Here is a 22,367-nt window from a genome sequence, read left to right on the forward strand (position 1 = left end):
AAAAAAAAGTCTTGCTTTTTTCTTTTAACGCTTCAGCAGCTTTAGATAGAATAATAGATCTGCACTGGGATAACCAAAAGCAAATATTACCCGTTCATAGAACTTCTGCCTCCTGAGGTCTCTTCCTTCTGGCAGTGTCCAGTATTGGAAGCTGGGTTCTGTCCTATGGGCTAGTAAGATCTCAGGGTACAAAAATGGCTCAGTTTTCACGGCTTGCAAAGTCAAAATTCGTCACCTCTGAATGACCATAGGCAGGTTCAGGTAACATTAGAACTCAAGGAAAGTGGAGTCAGCTTCTTAGACAGCTAAGAAAAGATATAAAGAAAAGTATAAAGTGAGCCTGAAACATAGGCAATACATTAGCTTTGAAAGCTGCACTTCCTCTTGATCCGAGATCATGGGAAGATGAGCTCTCTTTTCTGAAAAGGGAACTCCAGGACAATATTATATGCTTATAGTGCCCTTCAGGGAGTCCAGAATTTCAGGAAGAAAATGTGAATGAAATGGATCAAATAGAATCCAAGAAAATTAAAATAAATAAATTAGCCAAGCCAAACTAGCCAATTCAGGAAGGAAAAAATAAACAAACAAAGAAATAAACAAAACTGTTTTATCTATTATGTCCCGAAGCCAATTTCTACAATAATTAAAATATAAATAAATTAAGTTCACAATTAAGTGTTTAAATATTTTAAATACTTACTGTCATGCTTCACTTCTAAATTCTGCTTGGAATCTCAGCTTGTTCCTGTGGAGCTAAAAAAAGCAAATTTTAATTAGTTTTAACCACTTAACTGTTCTTGATGGATGTTTTCTCACCAAACACATTTTCTTTACATATTTGTGTGTGTTGTGGTCAGGATCTAGAGCTTTTCAGCCTGGAAGAGAGTACTGAGTGAACAAGTTAATCCCAGACAGACACTGAAGTCAGCACAGTTGTGGCAGAAATGGTGCAGAAACCCCTGTCATCAGCCCTCTTACAATCAGACCACTGCTGGTCAAGGGCAAATCAAAGAGAATCTTCTCTCTCTGATCTTTTATTCCTCCTCCTATCCCACAAGGCAGCAAAGACCATTGCACCTAGGAGCTATCCTTCACTTGTTCCTGTCATGGAGTCTTTGGCTAGAGGTGTCAGTTCTCATCCTACGATGACGAACCCAGTGCTCAGTTACATCTGTGCTTCAGTAGCTAAATTACAGGCCATTCAGCAGGAGGCAGTGTGACTTCACCAGTTACAGCACTAATTTCTGAGCAGCCTTCTGCTCACAGAGAGTCCTAGGTAGCGTCATGCATCAGACGCTGTGGCAGCAAAGCAGGGGAAACACTATGGAAATAGTGTGCTGCAGACCAGGTATTTCTCATCTGACTCAGGCAACAGTCCAAAAGGGACATGCTACAGAGCCACGGCTTCTACTTCATATGATCTGATGGCTGCCTTAAACAGCCTTTTGCCTCAGGATCAGAACTCCAGCTCCATTTTACTTCTGATCACTACTCAAAAATGACATCACACTTCACTGGGAAGTAACCCCATAGCGGAAACCAAATCTTATTCTGCTGTGGCTTGGCACAGGGAAATAAGACACAGTGTTGAAGAAAGGCTGTTGCTCTGTAGAGACAGCCAGCTTTCTCTGAAGAGAGAAATATCTCACTTTTAGGCTTTCAACCAGGGCAGAAAGTTCTTCCAATAAAGAAAATTCCAGCCCCAAGAGAAAATACCCTCTCCTGCAAAAGGGAATACCAAATTGCAAAAGTTATCTTGCTCTCAGAGACAGGTTTTTACTTAACATTGGGAGATTTAAATACAGTGTGCCACTCTCATGTAGACAGTCTGAGTTCTTTCAGGAAATTTTTGCTGAACTCATGAAGCTCTCTCTAGCACAGAGTTGGGAACAGATTACTGGTGGAATAATACTACCCAAATTTGGTGGACTTCTATGCAGAGCAAGTAGCTCTCTAACCTCCTTTCTCTTCATAGAACGTATCTGCAATTTCTGTTTTGATTGAGTCACTCCTGCAGATTTTCCAATTTAGGGCATGGTCAAGCTGAACAAATTCCCAGGAGGGCCCCAGTCATGTGTATTCTGTTTTGTGAACAACCTATAGCTGCTTCCTAGGCAGTAGCTAGTCAAGATTAGTACATCTAAGGTAAGGAAATACTAGATTTTAGGGGCCCTTAAGAACAATGAGTGGTCTGACCCATGCCTCCAGCAGCCTCCCATTAGCAACCCATCTGCATGGTTCCTTGGGCTGTCTATGCAGCGTGGAGAGTGTTTTATTAAATCTACCTTGTCTAACCCCTCATGGGTTAGACATGTTAGATATGTCAGTATCTGACTCTCGTTTGCCCACCGTGCAGTCACAGAGGGCTACACAAATCCGTACATCCTTTTTTAATCTAAAATGATAGACAACACATTTAATTGGTCTTGAGTCACTTAAGGAATAGCATGGATTGAATCAATATACCCTAATCTTTTGCCGATATTTTTATTGGAAGAAGAAGGGTCTGGATAATACCTGCTTCACTGGAACTTTAGTGATCAGTTTTATCTTCATGCTGGCTTTTTACACATACCGATGCAACCCTTCCTCTCTGAAAGACTTTACTTTCATGTCTACATCTCCTCGCACTTAAAACAGACAGGGCAAAGAGGCAGCACTGTGAAGTGTTTGAATTGAAAGGGTACAGACCTGTTTGAGTTAAGGAATGCCTCCTTTAGTCCAAGGATTGTCTCATCATGTTTTTGATAACATCATTCATCTTCAGAACCCTGAAAGTCACTCCTCATCACTGTACATTGCATCCTCTTTTGAAACACAATTTATACCATCTGAAAGACAAGAGACATCTGTTAACTTCCTTGATTAGTCCATATCCCTCACTTACAATACTATATCTTCTAAATAAGTGCTCAATACCTTATCTGGTATTTCTTGATTTATCAGGAACACATTATTTTTTAAGCCTTCAGTCTAGCACACATCCAAGGACACAGTACAAGTCTCTACAAAACTCCCACAAACATGATTTGCCTCAGCATAATTCTTCAGTGGTGAAAAAGCCTATCCTCCCAAGAATAAAAATATACGATGATCAGAAATGTCTTCTGTAGTTCCCAGACACATAAGCAAGAGATATCTAAAATGGGTAAATGGATATGTGTATATATTTTGCGCGTATATATTTCATGACAAAGTGCTTATGTAGAGCAATAGAGACTCCACACAATTGCATGAACTGTGTTTTTATAGCTCTGTGCTGTGTGCAGCTCATCTAGACTGACTATTTTTAAAGTCCCAGACTGTGGGGGTTTTCTGTGGTGTAAGGGAGAGTGGGAGCCGGAAGAGATTTGCAGCATGACTCCACAACTTGTTTCAAATATAAAAATTGACTACACCAGTTACACTGGTACAACAACAGTTGGCAACAGTTCTTAATAACAGAAACTTAGCTCAACTAAATATTCTATACTTAGCTTCTAATTACACTAGAAGTTATGCTAATGGTAGATACTTAGTAAACAGACAAAGCTAGATTATGCTAAATGGACCTACTGAAAAGATTGAACTAGGCAAACCAATTTAGATTGATCTTACTCACAGGATACCTCAGTGGCCAACATACCTTCAACCTCAGGAAACTAACTGCAAGAGGGTGACTGTGCCCTGAGGGGTTCCACAAGCTGGCAGATCTACAATCACCCACAGAAAACCCAAGATGGTCTCCGGGGCCAACCTACTTATACATGTCAGGGAATGGAGGAGGTGGAGTCCTCCATCATTGTTTCGGTGATCATGCCCTGCATGTGCAGGGGGTTGGACTAGATGATCCCTAGGGGCCCCTTCCAACCTTAAGGATTCTATGACTCTATGCTGACAGTCATGGGGTGGAGGGTGGCTAACTCCCCAGCGCATTACTGAATGGCTGCTTTCCTCTTGTAGCAGTGGTCACAAGGAGGTGTAAGAAGGAATTAATTCCATTCCACAATGATCAACACCACCTCAGCAGTGCAAGCAGGTGTCTCTCAATGTCCTGGCAAAAAGAAGGTTATTCCAAACCTTGATAATTAACACTGACACAGCAGTGAGAGGTTTTGTCTCTCAAGGTCCTGGTGGCCAGGCAGGCCTTATCTCAAAGTCTTGACATCCTTCCTTTTGGAGTGTGAGGCAAAGGGATGTAAACTGCTGGTAACTGGAACTAGATAGGGGGGAAGCTCAGAACATACTCATACAGCAGCTCTCACAGCTTTCACCAGGGGGAAAGTGGAGACCCTTGAACTAACAGAAGCTTAGGAGAAGGGGACAGAGCACCAGACATCTGTGTCCCTGTGTCTGCATGCCATCCCAATTATGAAAATCACTTTCCTTAAAAAACAATCCTTCCAAAAAGCAGAACATAATAAAAAGAAAAATAAAAAACAAGGAGGACTATAAGACCACAGAATGTTAAGAGCTGAAAAGTGTAAATTATTTTTTGCTTTTTTTAATATCTTTTTTGTTTCATTTCTATTGTAATTTTCTAAATATTTCTGACTATAAGTCAGGTCTACACCATTAAAAAGCAATATTTTTTTCTGTCTCACACAGAGCCCAGGATCCTAAAACTGCTCCTTACTCTTTGCGCACAGCAGTTCACACTTTGAGGTGTTGAGCTCTTTCAACTGATAGAGGGAAAGAGGGTGACCAGCTTTCAGTTTTGGGCAGGTGCAAGGATGAGGTTGATCTCACAGGAAGCCACATACCTTCTGTGCAAAGGTTTCTGCTGAATACAGTTGTCTGGACTTCCCTTTCTAGTCAAGGGAGAGAAATAAGGTCACTGACAGGTCTTGAGAGACTTCTCCTGGTGGCTATCTAGTGCTCCAGGAATATTTCCATAGCTCCTGGGTCATATTTCGCAGCACCACATGGGTACACAGCTACCCTAGGTCATCTCAGGGAGTAGTAGTCTCTGTATTTGCCCAAATGGATAAAGGTCTCAGTGTAAAGCTCTAGTCAAAAGTTCAAACCTATTTAAAGAAAAATTCTGTACAGTAACTGAGGAAAAAGCTTCATTTCCAGAACTTCAAATATGTTTTTTCACTTCGTGTGTTTTTTTTTCTTACTTTCTTGCTTGCAGCACCATGTACATGCATTATAGTAATTATTCTATTTGAACATATATATATATGCATACAGCTATTCATCATGTTGTATTTCCTAATAGCACTCTGAATGGAGACATTTTATTCTGAGGAAATACTATATTTAAACTGACATATTTCCTCTCTTCTGCCTGTCAGTTCCATCTTCTTCCTCTTACTAGTCGATCTTTACAGAGTTCTCCAGGTTAAGTGAATCACAGCACTTAGGGTGGATGAGACCTCTGGACATCATCTAATCCCCCTACTCAAAGCAGAAGGAGCTAGATGGGTTTGCTCAGTGGATCATACAATTATAACTTGTCTAGAAACATTCTGAGAGCATGGTCCATCCCATGGTCCAGGCAATACTGTTAAACAGTGATAGCTAACATGTTGATGACTGTGGGATGCTGCTAGTAATTGGCCCCCACTTGGAAGTTTTGCCACTAATCACACTATTTTAACTGATGGTCTAGCCAAACTTTCACATGCCTTACTGTCCATTTATTGAGTGAAGATCTTTCAACTTTGGCTATAGGCAAGCTATGGATGTCTGTCACAAAGGCCTTTTAGTAAAGGTACACAAAGCCCTCTGCTTTCCCTTCTGTTCACAATTATTCGCCTTATGGTAGAGGGCAATCAAGTTGGTCAAGCATGGCTTCCATATTTCCTTGGCCAAACCATGATGGCTATTCTAATCCTTGTCCTTCACATGCTTGGAGAAGGTTTCCAGGAGGGTTTGCTCCATCACCTTCCCAGGGACTGACTGGTCTATAGTTTGTTGGATCCTCCTTCTTGCATTTCTTGACAAGGAGTGTAACACTTACCTTTTCGCAGTCATCCGGAACCTCCCTGATCACCCTGACATTTCAAAGATGATTGACAGCAGCATTGCAATGACTCCGGCCAGCTCTCGCATCACCCTCGACTGCATCCCATCTAGTCCCATGGACTTTTTCATACCCACTTGGCACAAGAGCTTCCGAACTGCCATAGGTGAAGCTTCACTACAGCAGACACTGCCAGGACACTTGAGGACCTGGTGGCCTGAATGACCTTGGCAGTTGCACACAAGGTAGACAAGATAATTGGTTCCTCAAAGGAAAAAACAAAATAATAATAATAAATTGTTTCTCCTCCTTTCTTTGTTGCTGTGCCTCCTGCCCACCCTGAGCACTGAGATGACATTTTCCTCTGCCTGCCCTCCTTTTGCTGCAAATGTACTTACAGAAGACCTCTTGGTTGCCCTCCCCACCCCTTGTTAGCTTCAGCTTCAGCTCCAGTCCCAGCTGAGGGTTTTGGTTTTCCAGCTCCATCCCTGCATCCACAGGCAATGTCTCTGTATACCTTCTGGGTAGCCTATTTCCCCTTCCACACTCTCAGCACTTCCTTCTTGATTTTTGATTTTTAAGTAGGGGGTTCCTGTTCATCCAGACATACCTCCTGACAAACCCTGCTTGAACATCATCTTGCTATATACCTGTGCTTTGGTGATGTTGTCCCTTAAGATTCGAGAGGGATTCAAGAGGGAAGACAATCAGGACCTCACAGAAATCTGCTTTCCTGCAGCTGTGTGCTGTGATTCTCTTATTTGTCTTACCATCTCATCTACCATCTCATGACCATTGCAGACATGACTGCCCTCAGCCTTCACATCCCCATCAAGTTCTTCTTTGTGAGTAACAGAGTCCTGCCCGCATGTGCTCATTGATTATCTCTGTCAAAAAATTATTTCCAATACCCTCCAGGAATCTCCTGGGCTGCTTGTGCCCACATCTGCTACCCTTCCAGCAAATTTTGAGGTGGTTAAGCTACCTTTTGAGAATCAGGGTTTGACTTTTTCTAGTTGCCTAAGTGGTTCCTCTGGGCAAGAAGTGAGTCACTGCCCTGGTCAAAAAAACACCAAGACACAGGAACACCAATCTGAGTCACCACTGTGGGAAGATGTGTGTACATCCTGGCTTTACAGCAGTGCCCATTGCAGGGTGTTGCAGAACTCAGGTCCCACAGGCCCAGCCCCCATGAAGGGCACAGGAATTCCTATGGGGCAGAAAAGGATGTCAGCCTCCCCCTCAGTCCTCAGACTGGGAGCCAGTAATGGCACAAGGAAATGGAGGCCAGTCACCCCATGTCTCCATGGCTCTCTTGACCAGGCATCTTTAACTCTGGCTGCCTGCAGCCCCTCTGGGCATCCCCTCTTCCCAGGATAGCACATGGGTCCTGGCTGTGGGCTTTTCCAGCAACTCCAGCGACAGAGCAGCCTGCCTCGAGTTAACTTATGTGAGGAGAGGTTTTCATTTATTTCTCCCTACAAGCACAAAATTGCCCCTTTTCTCTTTTCCGTAGATGTTTCTGCTCCCCAGAGAGCCTTTCCCCAAGTCAGTGTGTCCATGCTTGCCTGGTTGCCCATCCCTCCCCTTGTGCTCCCCACAGGGTCCCTAGCTGGCAGGGCTGCTCTGAAAGGTTAGTGGGCTTTGAAGCCATGGGATAACTCTGCAATGGCCAAGCTGGTCAGGACAGACCAACCTGGACCAGCATCATAGCACCTGACAAACCTCCCCCCAAGTTGTAGAGGAAGGATGGAGCAATTGCAGGGTATTTCACATTGCTCAGGACATGTTCAGAGGTGTCATTAGACTCAGCACACTGCCTATGCTGAGGTTGCAGAGCCCTCATTTGGGGTATTTTTTGATGTGTCACTTTGGGTGACTCAACTTGGTCTGGGGAGTTTCCACTCAGTGTCTGTCCCATGAGCATGCTATCCCTGGAGATCCCCTCTACTATCTGTGTAGCCATATTCCATTCCAGAAGGACAAGCATTTGTCCCAGCCCTCTAATATGTTGGATAGACCCTGGCAGAGATCTCGTGACCACTCACACTTCCCAGGGAAATGTGGTACCCATAAAGGAGAGCTGAATCCAGTAATCATTCCATCACACATCATCCTAGCAGGCTCCTGTTCCTTAGCCCAGGGAAAGCCCAGGCACAGCAACAGGACCTTTTCAGATGCAATTCTGCGAGCGCCTTCTTGGGTCTAGCTTCAGAAGAAGACTTTACCGTTCAGACAGGGTACTAAGGAGATCCCCTTTTATTACAGAGATGTTACTTGGGAGGCCAGCTCTGACACAATGAAGGGCAGATTTGCAGAAGGCCTCTGGGCCAAACAGCTGGGGTTTGTACTCCTGGGTAAGCAGGATGAATTCAGACCTTTGTGTACAATCATGATGATCACAGATAGATATCCCACAGTACAAGAGTTCCTTGAGATAAAATGGGAGTTTCTTTTGATGGGCAGCTCATTGCTGCTGAACTAGTACCATCTGAAATAGTTTCTTCAGGGCATCCTTGAGATCCTTGTTCCTCATGCTGTAGATGAGGGGGTTAACTATTGGAGGCACCACCGAGTACAGAACAGCTGCCACCACATTCAGGGATGGGGAGGAGATGGAGGGGGGCCTCAGGTAGGCAAAGATGACAGTGCTGACAAACAGGGAGACCACAGCCAGGTGAGGAAGGCACATGGAAAAGACTTTGTACCGGTCCTGCACAGAGGGGATCCTCAGTACAACTGTGAAGATCTGCACATAGGACAGCACAATGAAAATGAAACACCCAAAGAATAAACAGGCACTAATCACAATAACCCCAACTTCCCTGAGGTATGAGTCCATGCAGGAGAGCTTGAGGATCTGGGGAATTTCACAGAAGAACTGCTCCACGACATTGCCTTGGCAGAGGGGTATTGAAAATGTGTTTCCAGTGTGTAGGGCAGCATAGAGAAAACCACTGGCCCAGGCAGCTGCTGCCATTTTGACACAAGCTCTGCTGCCCATGAGGGCTCCATAATGCAGAGGTCTACAGATAGCCAGAAAGCGATCATAAGCCATGACAGTGAGAAGAAAATACTCTGCTGCAAGCAAAAACAGAAGCAGAAAAACCTGAGCAGCACATCCTAAGTAGGAAATGGCCCTGGTGTTCCTGATGGAATTGGAAATGGATTTGGGAATAGTGACTGAGATGGCGCCAAGGTCAAAGAGGGAGAGGTTGAGGAGGAAGAAGTACATGGGAGTGTGGAGGTGGTGATTGCAGGCTACAGCTGTGATGATGAGGCCGTTGCTCAGGAGGGCAGCCAGGTAGATACTCAGGAAGAGTGAGAAGTGTAAAAGTTGCAGCTCCCTTGTGTCTTCGAAAGACAGGAGGAGGAATTCATTGTGGGAACTGCTGTTGGACGCTTGCTCCCTTGGGGCCCAGGGGGACTGTCCAAGGAAGAAGAGATGTTGAGTTAGGACAGAATTCTGTGAACAAAATTTTCACATAATCCCCTGTAATCACATACATTCCATTTTTCCCCATCTCGATAGGGAAGTCACTGAGCTCCATGGCTTGAGCTGTGGTTTACGCTAGCTGAGTTTACCATAAAGAGATAGAGATCCCCAGCACTGCTACTGCGCTCAGAGTGAACAGCTCTGATTCCTGGGAGGGAAAAGGAATCTCTCTGGCTTTGGTGCAGAATGAGGAGAGCTGGCCTGGTCATTAGTCTTGTTCCCTGCTGTCTTATGCTTACACCTCTGCAGTAGAGGCCAATTTCACTCATGTTTCTTAGAAAGAAATTGCTCTGTTGACAACAAAAGAGTCTAGTTTCAAAGAGCAGATCAAGAAACTAAGCATCTTATCTCAAAGTAACTGAGGGAGGTCTCAGTCCTCCCCTTCTAGTCAGGAGCACAGCAGCTGCCCAGCAGCACTTTCATGGCCTTAGTTTCTATGTGGCTTCTCTGTGGGATTCCTAGATAATACACAGATGCAATGGCAGCCCTGTGTCCTTCTGAAGGGCAGATATCATTTCAGCCACACAACCCAGAGAAATCATCAACTATTTTAAGGATGGGCTGTCCTGAAGAAAAAGCTGGCTCCCTCCCCTGCTGCTCCTCCCCCACAATGCTTCTCTCAGAGCCCAAGAGATTAGTGGCATTAGAGGAGGACTTAGACATCTCGGTGTCAGGGACATGTATGCTTAGCAGGACTCGCAGGATGGGTATCTGACCTGCAGCAGAAATCCTATTATCCAGAGAATCTAAGGGGAAGGATAAAGGCAGTGTGGACAGATAGGAAACACAGAGCAATACCATGATATTTTGGCTGAGAGAAGGAGGGGCAGAGAGACAGGGTGTACTCAACTGTTTCTCCTCTCTGGATGTCCAGCTGCTAAGGAAATGACTCATGCCCTGAACCTCACAGCCTCAAGAGCAGAAGGCTATACTAGGTAGGAGAAGAGAGGGGATACTGGAATTTGTGTTTTCCTCTCACACTTTGACCATGACTCTGCTGCAGGGAGATGTCCCTGCAGGGTGCTCTGTATCTGTCCCATGTTTCTCCCTGTTAGTGCTCACAGACCCCATTCTACCTGTTGGGTGCTCATCTCTGTCCTGCAGACAACTCTTTGGCACAGAGCACACTGCCTAAAGGCATCTCCAAGTCTTCAGGGATAAGGAGCAGGTGAAACAAACCTGATGAGATTGGAAAGGTGATGCTGGTTCTGTCTGTAGGCTGAGGGGTGGATGAAGGGATTTGCTGAATTCTTCCCATAACAGTTCCTCTCTCATTGTTGCTGCTTTGAAGTCTTAATCTCCTGTAGAAGCCTGACAGATCCAATAACACTTCATTCTACACAAAGAGCATAAAACTGAAAGCACAGACTCAAGAAAACACCTTCCCTTTCAGGTATCCCTTTTTGAAGTCCTCCCCAGAAACAGTCCCAGGATGAGCAACAGCTGTGAGTAACCCTGACTCACACAACACTCTCTTAACAGGTGAATAAACCTGCCCTGATGGTGATGGCTCCATTTAAAGATTCTCCCTGCAGACACTGCTCTGCATTACTGCTTTGGGTGGATGTATGTTCATGCCATGATTTACACTCCTGCAACTGTGGAAGAAAGTTGCAGAATGCCATTTTCTTATGAAAGTGTGTCTGGGCATACCTGCTCTGAAGTATGTTCTGCTCAACACAAGAGGAACTTGGATACCCATCCTGATGAACCCTGTCAGGCGTGGGATGTGACAGCTTCAGAGGACCTCTCAGAGAACCTCACCTTCATTGTTCTGCAGCTGGGCACTTACTGTGTTAGAGGCTATGAAGATTACTCCTCCAAGAAGATCTCAGCTGTCCTCCCACTCCCAACTGTCTTTAACTTCTTTCTGTCTCACTCATCTTGCTCATTTTCCTTCTCTCGTGTTGGCACCCGCAGACAGTGCCCGGAGCCACAGTGCTCTTTGTGGAAGAGCTGCTCCTGGACACAGCCGTCTCTAAACAGTGCTGTCAGGTTGCAGTGAGCTCCATCTAATACAGGAGTCTGGTCTTGCTCAAAAGCAGAACCAGAATTTCTCTGTCCCTTGTGCTTCCCACTCCTGGGAAATATCTTTCTAATCACTGAGGAGAGATTAATTCCAGCATTCCAGTTTGTCTCCTTAGAGATAAGAGGTGGAAAGGCCCCACTCTAGAGGCCCCTTCTTCAGTCTTGCTCCCTTGGCAGCTGGGCATCCAGGAGAGGAGAAACTCCTCTCTGTGTCCTTTCTTCTTATGACAGAAATATTGTGCTATTATCCTGCATTTCCCACCCCTCCATCCTGTGCTTGTTCTTCCTATGGTCTCTCTGGAAGGGGAATTTCACATGCAGTTCAGACACTGACTCTGTGGGTACTGCCAAGCAAACATGTCCTTGACAATGAAGTGCCCAAGTTCTCTAAACTCTGCAGCCCTGGGTAATGAGTGCGGAGGAGAATGGGCCAAATCGCTCTTCAGGACATGCTATCTTTAGAAAATTTGGCTATTCCCCTGCAAGTTGCCCTCCAGAAGGCCACAGTTCTCCCATTGCTTCTGGTTGATTTGTAGGTGCCCCAAGGAGAAGCGCCCTAGATACTAAGGCCACAGAAATGCGTCTGGGCATCTGGATGTGGACAGCTAGAATGCCTACAGTATGTTCCTGGCTAGGAGGGGAGGGCTAAGACCTCCTTTAGATACTCTGAGAGAGAATGCTGAGTCTACTTTCCTCTTCTCCATGGACATCCCTGCTTCCCAAAGAGACTTTTCCCACTGAGTGCATTAGTAATGGACTGCCCAGCTGTTCCTAGAGCTTCACCATTCACAGTGAATGAGCTCTAGAGCTCCGCTCAGGGCCTTAAGCTGGTAATTAGTGATTACCCCAGGGCCATGGGGTGACTCTACACTGGCCACTGTGGTCAGAGTGAGAGGCAGACCAAGCTGGATGGACACTCTTGCATCTGGCAAGCCCCTAGCAAGGGTTTTGTGTCCATGGATGATGCTCTGAGCAATCTCAGGGCATTTTGAATAGCTCAGACTGTGTTTAGGCATGTCTAGATCCAGCCAGTGTTTTTCACTGAGTGTGATAGGAATCACTTTCCAGCCTCATTTCCCTATGCCTGGAAGGTCCTCATCATGGGCATCTTTCACCAACCCTGTCATGTGGGAGATAGTCCGGGCTACTATTGGAAATATTTCAGTCATAGCCCATGGCACTGATGAAAAATAGGAAAAAGCTGAAAATAAGAAAAAGAGGAAAGAGAGCTGGACAGCACATCCCAAGTAGGGAATGGCCCTGGTGTTCGGTTTGACCACTGCTGTAAAAGGCAACAAAAATGTTTCTACAAATACATTAACAAGAAGAGAAGGGGCAAGGAGAATCTCCATCCTTCATTGGATGTGGCGAAGAACATTGACACCAAATATGAGGTACTGGCTGACAACGTCGTGCATGGCAGAGGCTTCTGCCTGTGCGCTCCAGAGGAGTCAGTCCAGCCCTACAGGGTTGTGTAAATGCCCCATGCATTTGATGGAGATATCTGGGGATGGGCACCATGAGCTGAGTGAAGAGATTTTGGTTCAGGGACTCAGTAGGAATATCCCCTTTTCATCACTGTAAAAGATGGATACAGTGCTCATGGCAGTTGTTTCTGAAAGGGAAGATTCTATTGAAGTCATCTTCTTCCCCAACCTTGGCCTCTTGAACAGAAGTGCCTCTGTCTGAATCAGTCAAACCTGCTCCCACTTGAGGAAATGAAAGAACAGTGAAGTGAAGGTAGGGGCTGACCCAACCTTTTCTAGATGTTTCTTTTCCACAGTGAGATGGACTCAGCCCTCACTGATGTTTCTTTAGATACTATACTGGGAGTGGGAAGTTGCATCCTAAACTGTACCTGAATCCTCCTTAACCCTGGAGAGGACCAGAGCAAGAAGCAGATTGGTACAGAAAGGGGAGGGAACAAGCACCAATATCATGATCCTTCTATAAAAGGGAAAGCAAGGAGAAAAGATAGCCAGGTGCTCAGGAAAATCTTCACCTTACTCAGTTGTGACACTGCTTCCCAGAGGGTAGCATCACAGGATAGTCTCTCCAAGCCCCTTTGCTGTGCAGTGAGAAGTGGCTACAGCAGAGGAGAGATACCCTTGCCCTCTGCTGGAGCTTGGACTGCTGATGAGTGGACTCATGCCCTGGACCCCCTGGCCTTGATGTCAGAGGCTCAGCTTGGTGGGAGAGAGGACACAAGGGGACTTGATCAGAGGAAGATGTCTACACTGAAGAGAATTTTCTAAATATCACCTACCCTAGCATTCGTATCTATTTCTCATTCTCTGATCATATCTCTATTGCCCAAAGCTTCTCTGCCTGGCAGCTGTTTCTCTGCCCCACCTCTTTTCCCTGTCAGTCCTCAGAGAACCCATCCACCTTCTTGGTTCTCTATTACAGAATCCTACCAGTAGCAGGGCACTGTCCAGGAGCATCTCCGTATTTGCAGGTGGTAAGGATCAGGTCAGACAAATGCTGAAGAGGCTAGAGAAGGCAATTGTGATGCTTCCTGTAGGCAGGGAAGTGAGAAAGGTACTGATTATCCTGTGAGTCCTATTGATGTCTCACTGTAAAGGTCTAAGAGTGTCAGTCTTTTCCAAACCTGACAGCTCCTTTCCCACTCACCTCCTGAAAACAGGAGGAAACTGAAAGCAGACTCTCGGGAAAGCTCCTTATCTTTCAGCTTACCCCTGCTTTGACTGACCTCTCACAAAGACCCTGTCAGAAAATGTCCTGCAGGTGAATTAGACCTGAAAGCAGCCCTGTCCCATGCACTACCCTCTCAAAAGAATGGCCTGCTAGGGATTGCTTCTTCTGTCTACAACTTCTCCCTCTAGCAACATGGATAATTCCATGGGAAGCTCATATCAAGCATCAGAGTTGCACCTCAGAGTGCAGGGATACTGCTCTGGATTACAACCCAGGCATACCTGGGTGTACTTCCACATTTCATGCACCTGCACCATAACCTGCAGAAGTGGGGTGCCCTGTCCATTACTAATGGTACAGCCACAGTATGCCTGGATCACATGCTGTTCAAGCCCAGAGACATTCACAGTGGCATGTTGTCCTTCCTAGAGATCCAGTCTCTTCCTTCATAGGCCCCAATTGCTGCAGTCACCTTGAGCATAAAATACGTCTCCTGCCATGGCTGCATGGTCCAGCTCTGTTTCTCTCTGACCTTGGGTACTGCAGGGTTTGCTCTCTCAGTGGGTACCTCATATCATGATTACTTTGTCATCTGCTCTATGCCAGCAGGTCTCTTCCCTGAGACTGGGCCTTTGCCTACACAGGAAACACGGGGGCCTCATTGCCTCCTTGCCCCACCACAGATCCCTGGAGGTTTCATTTTGTTGTCCTGCACTTGGCATTGCACACTCCACTCTCACACTTTCCACAGGCATTGCCCTGGACAATGCATGGAGGAAAGGATCTGCTTTCCCAGTGTTCCCTCAGTGTCCGTGCTTGGACATTTTCCTTGACAAAACACATGAAGAGTTCACATGGCATAAGAGCCACCTGCACATTTCTTTTGCCTGCTTGCAATCAGTGATGACTTTTCTGCTCTGATCAGCCCCTGGTTAGTCTTTGTTGCTAATGGCTTCCAGAGGGACTCATTAATGCTCTATGAAACTTTGTGGCTTGTTTATGGCTTTGACTTTTTGAATGTTTTGGTCAGTTTCCACTCAGTAGCCATGATACAGTACCAAATACACTATGGGGCTCATTAAAATACAAAAAGCTCTGATGTTTCTCCCTATAATTTTCTTAAATCTTCTACAGATAATCAGAAAGATTTCATGAGTGGAGTTGAAAGATGGAGACTTCAAAGACATAAAAACACACATGCTTTAAAATAATTTTATTATTATTATTCAGTTTTCAAAATAAATGGTAACAACATTCTCCAATTGCTATTGAAAAGGTCTCTTAATGAAGTTTGGACTTGCACAAAATGAAATGCCCCAGAGTTCAGAGAATGTATGGACAATATCTCTCCTCATCTTCCCAACCCTGCCATTGCTCTCATCAGCCACCTGGGACTTGCATCACTGGTTAAAAACTCAACAATTTCCACTGAAGTCTGTAGCTGAATGTGCCTCAATTCCCACCTGTTTTCATTAGAGAACTACCTGCAAATAGGCACACAAAGATTTTTTTTCTTAATTGCAAAAGAAAAAGTAAACTTTGTTACAGTTCCTCAGAGATAATTACACTCTCACTTTAGCTAAATCCAAGCTGCCGCCAATGAGGTTCACTTTCCACAAGGGAGAGCCTGACTAGAAACCTTTAGATAGATAGGAAATGCTAGATAGAACAGAATTTAGGACTTGCTTAAAGGGATAGACTTCTGCAAGACAAAGCACGATTTTAACTCCCTGAAGTGCAAATCAGCAGCTTGGTATGGGGATGAACAGAATGACGAGAGGAGTTATACGGCTGCAGTGCTAAGTGCACAGAGAGTGTACTGTAAAGATGATGTTGGAAACTGTTAATTTAATCAGGACATGTGGATGTACGAATAGACCCATACAGCTATTGAGGGGTCCCAGGACATCCTGGGAATCACACAGCTCTTGGAGGTTCCAGACCAGTCCTTGTTTCTGCACCAAAGTCTGTAAAAGCCTTGATACAAGGTCCTAAAGAAGAGGAATTTTCCTGGGCAGTCAGAAGAATCGTAGAATCATAGAATCATAGAATGCTTAAGGTTGAAAGGGACCTCTAGAGGTCATCTAGTCCAACCCCCCTGCACACGCAGGGTCACCTAGAGCATGTGGCACAGGACTGTGTCCAAGCACGTTTTGAAGATTTCCAGAGAAGGAGACTCCACAACCTCTCCGGGTAGCCTGTTCCAGTGCTCTGTCACCCTCACTGTTAAGAATTTTTTCCTTAAGTTCCTGTGGAACTTTTGGTGTTTCAGTTTGTGGCCATTACCTCCATCTCCATTGTTTGCAGTGGGAGCTTAGACAAGGAGTTCAAATGCAGATATCCATTTTGTATATACTTGAGTAATGAAAATCCTGTTGAGTTTCTGGAGTGCACTGGAGGGAAATGAATCCCAGGGGCTTCTCAGTGAGCCTTAGATGAATTGATTAACTCTTCTAAGTCAGCCCTGAAGCACAAGTACATGAACTCCCTTCTCATCCATGTCTACATGTCCTGATGGGAGTAGGATTTTCTGGAGTAGGAACATTTCCATCTCTCAGATAACTATCCTCTGATAAGACCAATTGTAATACTGGATTCAGTCTCTCTCCACTCTCTAGACAGGGACCATCATTGATTATTTTGTTTCACTTCAGTGGACATTTCCCAAGGGTGACTTTGCTGCCTTTCTGGAGTTGTCAGTCCTGGAGACCCAGAAACATCACAAGGGGGTGCAAGTCACAGAGCAAGACATGTCTTCAGTTGGGCTTCTGCTCCTGAGCTGAGCCTGGGTCCTGGGACTATGAGAGGCCATGGCAAAGGTAGGCACTGTGGAAAGACAGCTCTGTCCAAGTGCAGCTCCTCTTACAGGAGCAGCAAGACTCAGTGCATTGCCTGAAGGCACCAGGATCAGATGAACAACTGACATTAAAGACATTTGGGAATGGGAAGATGGCTGAGAGCTCACTGCAGGAGAAATCCTCATAGGAAGTCAGTGACTGCAGGGCAATGCTGCTGTTGTTCCTGGAGTGTTCTTCTGAGACTGGCACTTTCCACAGCTGATAGGGTCTGTCAGGGCAGACAGCCCTGCTATCAGCTTCTCCTGTGTGGAGCAGGTAGTGCTTTGGAGCTGGGATTCCTAGCTGTACTGTGAGAAGGACAGCGCATGCCCTTGTCCAGAGGATGGTGCAAGGGTATGAAGCTCAGGACTGCACCTTTGTCTACATGGGCTGTAATTCAGAGCAGTGGCCTGTACCCAAATGGTATGTGCCCAGACAGTGACTCTGCTGTCTGTGAGTGTCAGCACTCTGCTTGCCCTAGAACTCCCCACAGTGCTGTAGAAAGAAGTTCTGAGTAGAAGGAGTGATACCTGGCAGAACAGTTTCATGCTCCTATCAAAAAGATGCTATGTGTAGCAGGGTTGCTCACAGCTCTGGCTTACCCCCCTGGACATTTTTGCAGGGCCTTTTCAAGACTAATGTCAAGGCAAGAATTATTTTAAAGACAAGAAGCTATGTGAGTCTGCCCTATCTATGACTTACTGTCTGGGATAGGGTTGGGGTGGAAAAACAGCTGCCAAGTTTAGAAAGGAAACTGATACCTGACACCCTCAGACCATTACAGCGAGAGCTCAGTTCTGTGAGGAGCTCATAAAGTCCTTTCATACGCTCCTTTGTCTACAGGAAGTACCACCATCTCCCTCTGGTCTCATCACCATTTGTCTGGCATGCTCCTTAGCTCCTGCAACTATGGCCCTGGACAGTGGCCTTCTGCTGGTAGGTTTCTGCAGCAGAGTGCGCAGAGAATAAGACGGAGTTTGTGAGGGCTAAAATGGGACAATGAGACAGCTACAGGGAGGAAGAGAGGTGGGCAGTGAAAATACGATCAGTGAATGAAAGGAAGATAGAAACAGAAATACTGGGGGGGCTGGAGGGAGAACTCCCTGTCACTTCTTGCAATTCATATGCGTCTTCAAAGCAAATCCCCCATTTATCCTCTCCCACCCATTGGAACCTCTGGTCTCTAAGGGGCTCTCAATGCCAGTCTCACTCTTTTGCTCTCTGAGGCTAAGGAGGTGGGGGGTCAGCATGGACCCTGTGGTTCCTGCATGATGTTGTTTTCATGGTAGTGATGTGCCCAAATACTCTGTAACTCTTCCAAACAAAGCAATGCATCTGGTTGAGGAATGGTCTGGTATTCCCTCAAGAAGAACCGCCCCCACCCTTAGCACTTTCTGTCTATGGCATCCTGCCAGGATGCCAGCTGCCCTTCAGAGTTCTTCCATAGCATATTTATTATTACAGCTAGAATTCTTGTGCTGGTTGTGTGACAACCAGCCTTGACACATGTTTAAGGTGACAGAGAAGAATTTGGAAATCTTCACTGAATTCCTGAACTCTTGCCTCAGTCCAATTTCTCTCACAGATTATATTGTGAGCGGAATTCTCATTTAGCTGGGAAAGGTGCAAACAGAGGGCAGCAGGGAGCAAGACAGATGCACAGACCTGATCCTTGACTTTCTACACAGTCATTGTAAGCTCTTTTTCCTCTAGGCATGCACGAGTGCTCATGCTGGGAGCAACCGACATATCAAAGATTTCTTCCCCACCAAGGTATGCTCTGATGGTGTGATGGAGGCATGCAAAAACTGAAGAAATATATAAACAGCTCCCGTCACTGCAGCCCATCCTCTGGAGAAAATGATTATTAAAATGTTGAACAGCTTCTCCACAATACAGGTGGATATAATCTGCTGCACAATGTATACTTCAGATGCACAATGTATACACTTCCCACGTCCACTACAATGCCTAGAGGAAGGGCGCAGATGATAAACTGATATGAGGCCTGGATCCATGTCATTGTGATAGAGACGATGAGAAAGGGTCACGTTGCCCCTTGCCTTCGCTGTACTGTTTCTCTCCTAGATCTGGTTTGACTGATTCAGATAAAGATACTTCTTTTCAAGAGGACAAAGCTGGGGCAGATGAATCCCTCACAAGGGTCTTCTGTTCCAGAGCCAACTAACATGAGGGCTGGATTCATCTCTCAAAATGCTAAAAAGAGAATATTTCCACTTTTCCAAGTTCCCTTCACTCAGCTCATGTCGCTCATCCTCTGGTATCACTCCCACATCCACAGGGTAGTTTGACACCTGCATTTACATACCCTAGTAAAGTAGAAATAACTCCTCCAGAGCCAATGGGTCAAAGTCTTATCTCTGCAAAAGGGGTAGGAGTGGGTGGGGAACAATGTAATGAGAAGTAGAATGGGTTTTGCTCAGAGAAGCTTGTCCTAACATCTTAAATCCTTTTCTTCCTTGGGCAGACCCCACACACAGAGACAACAAATGCCCAATAAATGGCCGCTCCATGAACAAGTTCCTCCTCCTGGCATTCATAGACAACACATGGGACCTGCAGCTCTTGCATTTCTCGCTCTCCCTGTGCATTTGCCTGGCTGCCCTCCTAAGCAACGGCTTCATCATCACAGCTGTAGCCTGTGACTACCACCTCCACATCCCCATGTACTTCTTCCTCATCAGCCTCACCCTTCTTCACCTGGGCACCATCTCTACCACTGTCCCCAAATCCATAGCCAATTCCCTGTGGGACAACAGAGGAATTACCTACTTAGGATGTGCTGCTCAGGTCTTTTTTTCTTGTCTTTTTCATTTCAGCTGAGTGTCCTCTGCTCATATGATCACTTTCTGGCCATCTGCAGACTCTTGCACTACAGCACACTCATGGGGAGCAGAGCTTGTGTCAAAATGGCAGTAGTTGCTGGGACACTAGTTTCCTGAATGCAGTGCTGCACACTACTAAAAATTTGCAATACCCCTCTGCCAAGCCAATGTCATGGAACAGTTCTTCTGTGAAATTTCCCATCTTCTAAAGCTCTTCTGCCCACACTCCTACCTGAGGGAAGCTGGAGTTCTTGTGATTAGTACTTTTTTAGCTTTCGGGTGTTTCATTTTCATTGTGCTGTCCTACGTGCAGATCTTCACAGTTGTTCTGAGGATTTCCTCTGTGCAGGGCCAGCACAAAGTCTTTTCCATGTGCCTCCCTCACCTGGCCATGGTCTCCTGTTTGTCAGCACTGCAAAGTTTGCACACTTGAAGCCCCCCTCCATCTCCTCTCCATCTCTGGATCTCTCTGTGGCTTTTCTGTACTCAGTGGTGCCTCCAACAGTGAACCCCCTCATTTACAGCATGAGGAACAAGGAGCTCATGGAGAGACTGAAGAAACTGATTTGAATGTTAATAATTCTGCAGCAATAAGTGGCCCATCTCACTTTACAAGTCTGAATTCTTCCCACTGCTCCAGAATGATGAATCCAGCTTGTCAGACTGAGAGGCCTTCTGTACATGTGTGTGTCAGTGTGTCAGAGCTGGCCTGTCTCCAATAAATGATAATTTCCTCAGTGCTGCTCTTTTACAGTTGTTTTCTACTTCCAAAGCTGGAGCCTATAATTTATTCAAGGACTTTCACCAAGAAAGGCATTATTCGTTTACCAGGGCTGGCCATGGTCTTGACGAGAGGACATTATACGGAATGAGGACTAGATTCACTTGTCACCTGTGATTGCCCAATGCTTCTGGAGGTGCTGAATGGTCCAGTAATACCCGCCTGGGACTGTGTCACCTATGACAAGGCTGGTGACAGGAATGAGCTTGCGAGAAAAGCAGAATGGAGAGTGTTCCATGTCATCTTTATTGGGCTGAATTTTGGGATACAACTGGACACAGCCTGAGCCATTTAAAATGCTCTGTAATTGCTCAGGGCACACTGCTTGGTAAGGATCTGGATGCCTGTCCACCTGGTTCGGCTTCTTGGCCCTGCAATGTTGTGCTAGGGAAATTCCTGTACTCAATAAAAAGAACACAAAGTGTCAATATCCCATGTCTGCTTATGCTACTGGATCCAGTTTCAGCTGGTAGGATGATGTGGTGGCTGACACACACACCCCTGCCCTCTGTGGATGCTTTTCTTTTTCATTGCTTAGCATCAGGGAGACATCTCGGCTCTTGGACCAGTGGGGAAGACAGCATAACTGCCAGCCCTGTCTGCTGCAAGACTCAGAATTTTATTCTGTTGAGCTACAAGTCCCCAAGGTCCTCCCTACAGCCAGTTGAATGGCTTCCTCTACCTCCGAAATAGGTCATTTAAGAAAGTGCTGGAAGAGCAGGACTGAATCGATTTTTGTGGCATCACAATGCCTGCACTATGGAATCCTTGTGGGCAGCAGAGCTCATGTCAAAATTGCAGCAGCTGCCTGGGCCAGTGGTTTCCTCTATTTTATCCTGCACACTGTTAATAGAATTTCAATACCACGCAGAAAGGGCAATGTACTGGGGCAGTTTTTCTGTGAGATTCCCCAGAATTGAATAGTGGAGCCGTGAAGAAGTGTCTTTGTCAGCCTGGTGCCTGTTAATAAATCCCACTATAAGTCATTTTCCTGTGGTCCACTGGTGCACCATGTTGCTAAGAGGGGCTTCTTTAGGTTATCTTTGCAACAGTTATCTGCAATGGTTAAAATATTCCTTCCTCTGTAAAAGCTAGCTCCACCTGCCCCTGGATGAGGCTTTGGTGGCATCCTTCATATTGAGCAAAGCTCTTGTAGTACTAGGCATCTTGTGCTATTTCAGAAGATTCTTCACTTGCTATCTGATGCTCCAGAAAGATGTGGTTCTCCTAGTTGTTACATTGTTACAGAGTAAGGAGACAGTGACATATATCTCCCTCCTTGTCCCTGTCCAGGTGTCCTATCTTCTTGTGAGATGAGAGCAGGGGCTCCCAGAGTGGGACATTTACACCTCGGTGAGGTAATCATCCTCCAGTGAGACAAACTAATATATTGAACTCAGTCTCTCTTTACTGTTTTGAGAGGGACCATTGGTGATTATTTTAATCTACTTCACAGGATATTTCCAAGGGATGACTCTGCTGCCTTACAGGAATTGTCAGCGTTGGAGCCCTGGGACATTCAGGGGTGCAGTGCACAGGGGACAGTCATGTCTTCAGCTGGCCCTCTGCTCCTGAGTTACGTCTGGCTCCTGAGAATGTAGGAGACCATGGCAACCTGTCAGGCGCTGCAGACAGACAGCTCTGTCCAGCTGTAGATCCTCTTAAAGGAGCAGCAAAATCTAGGGCACTGTCTGCAAGCACCAGCATGAGATAAGTGACTCAAAGATAAAGACTGTTTGGAATGGGAGAATATCAGAGGTCACTGTAG

General features: G+C 45.8%; 1 protein-coding gene across 1 annotated transcript; it reads right to left on the reverse strand.

Annotated features, from left to right (window-relative positions):
- Window positions 1–8,420: 8,420 nt before the first annotated feature.
- Window positions 8,421–9,011, reverse strand: LOC104564693 (olfactory receptor 14C36). The gene has a single exon (XM_010211332.2). It carries the CDS (start codon window positions 9,009–9,011, stop codon window positions 8,421–8,423), a length of 591 nt encoding a protein of 196 aa, XP_010209634.2.
- Window positions 9,012–22,367: the final 13,356 nt, after the last annotated feature.

The sequence above is a fragment of the Tinamus guttatus genome, unplaced genomic scaffold (assembly GCF_059628265.1).
Source record: "Tinamus guttatus ecotype Peru unplaced genomic scaffold, ASM5962826v1 Tinamus_guttatus_pri_ptg000300l, whole genome shotgun sequence".
Lineage (NCBI taxonomy): Eukaryota > Metazoa > Chordata > Aves > Tinamiformes > Tinamidae > Tinamus > Tinamus guttatus.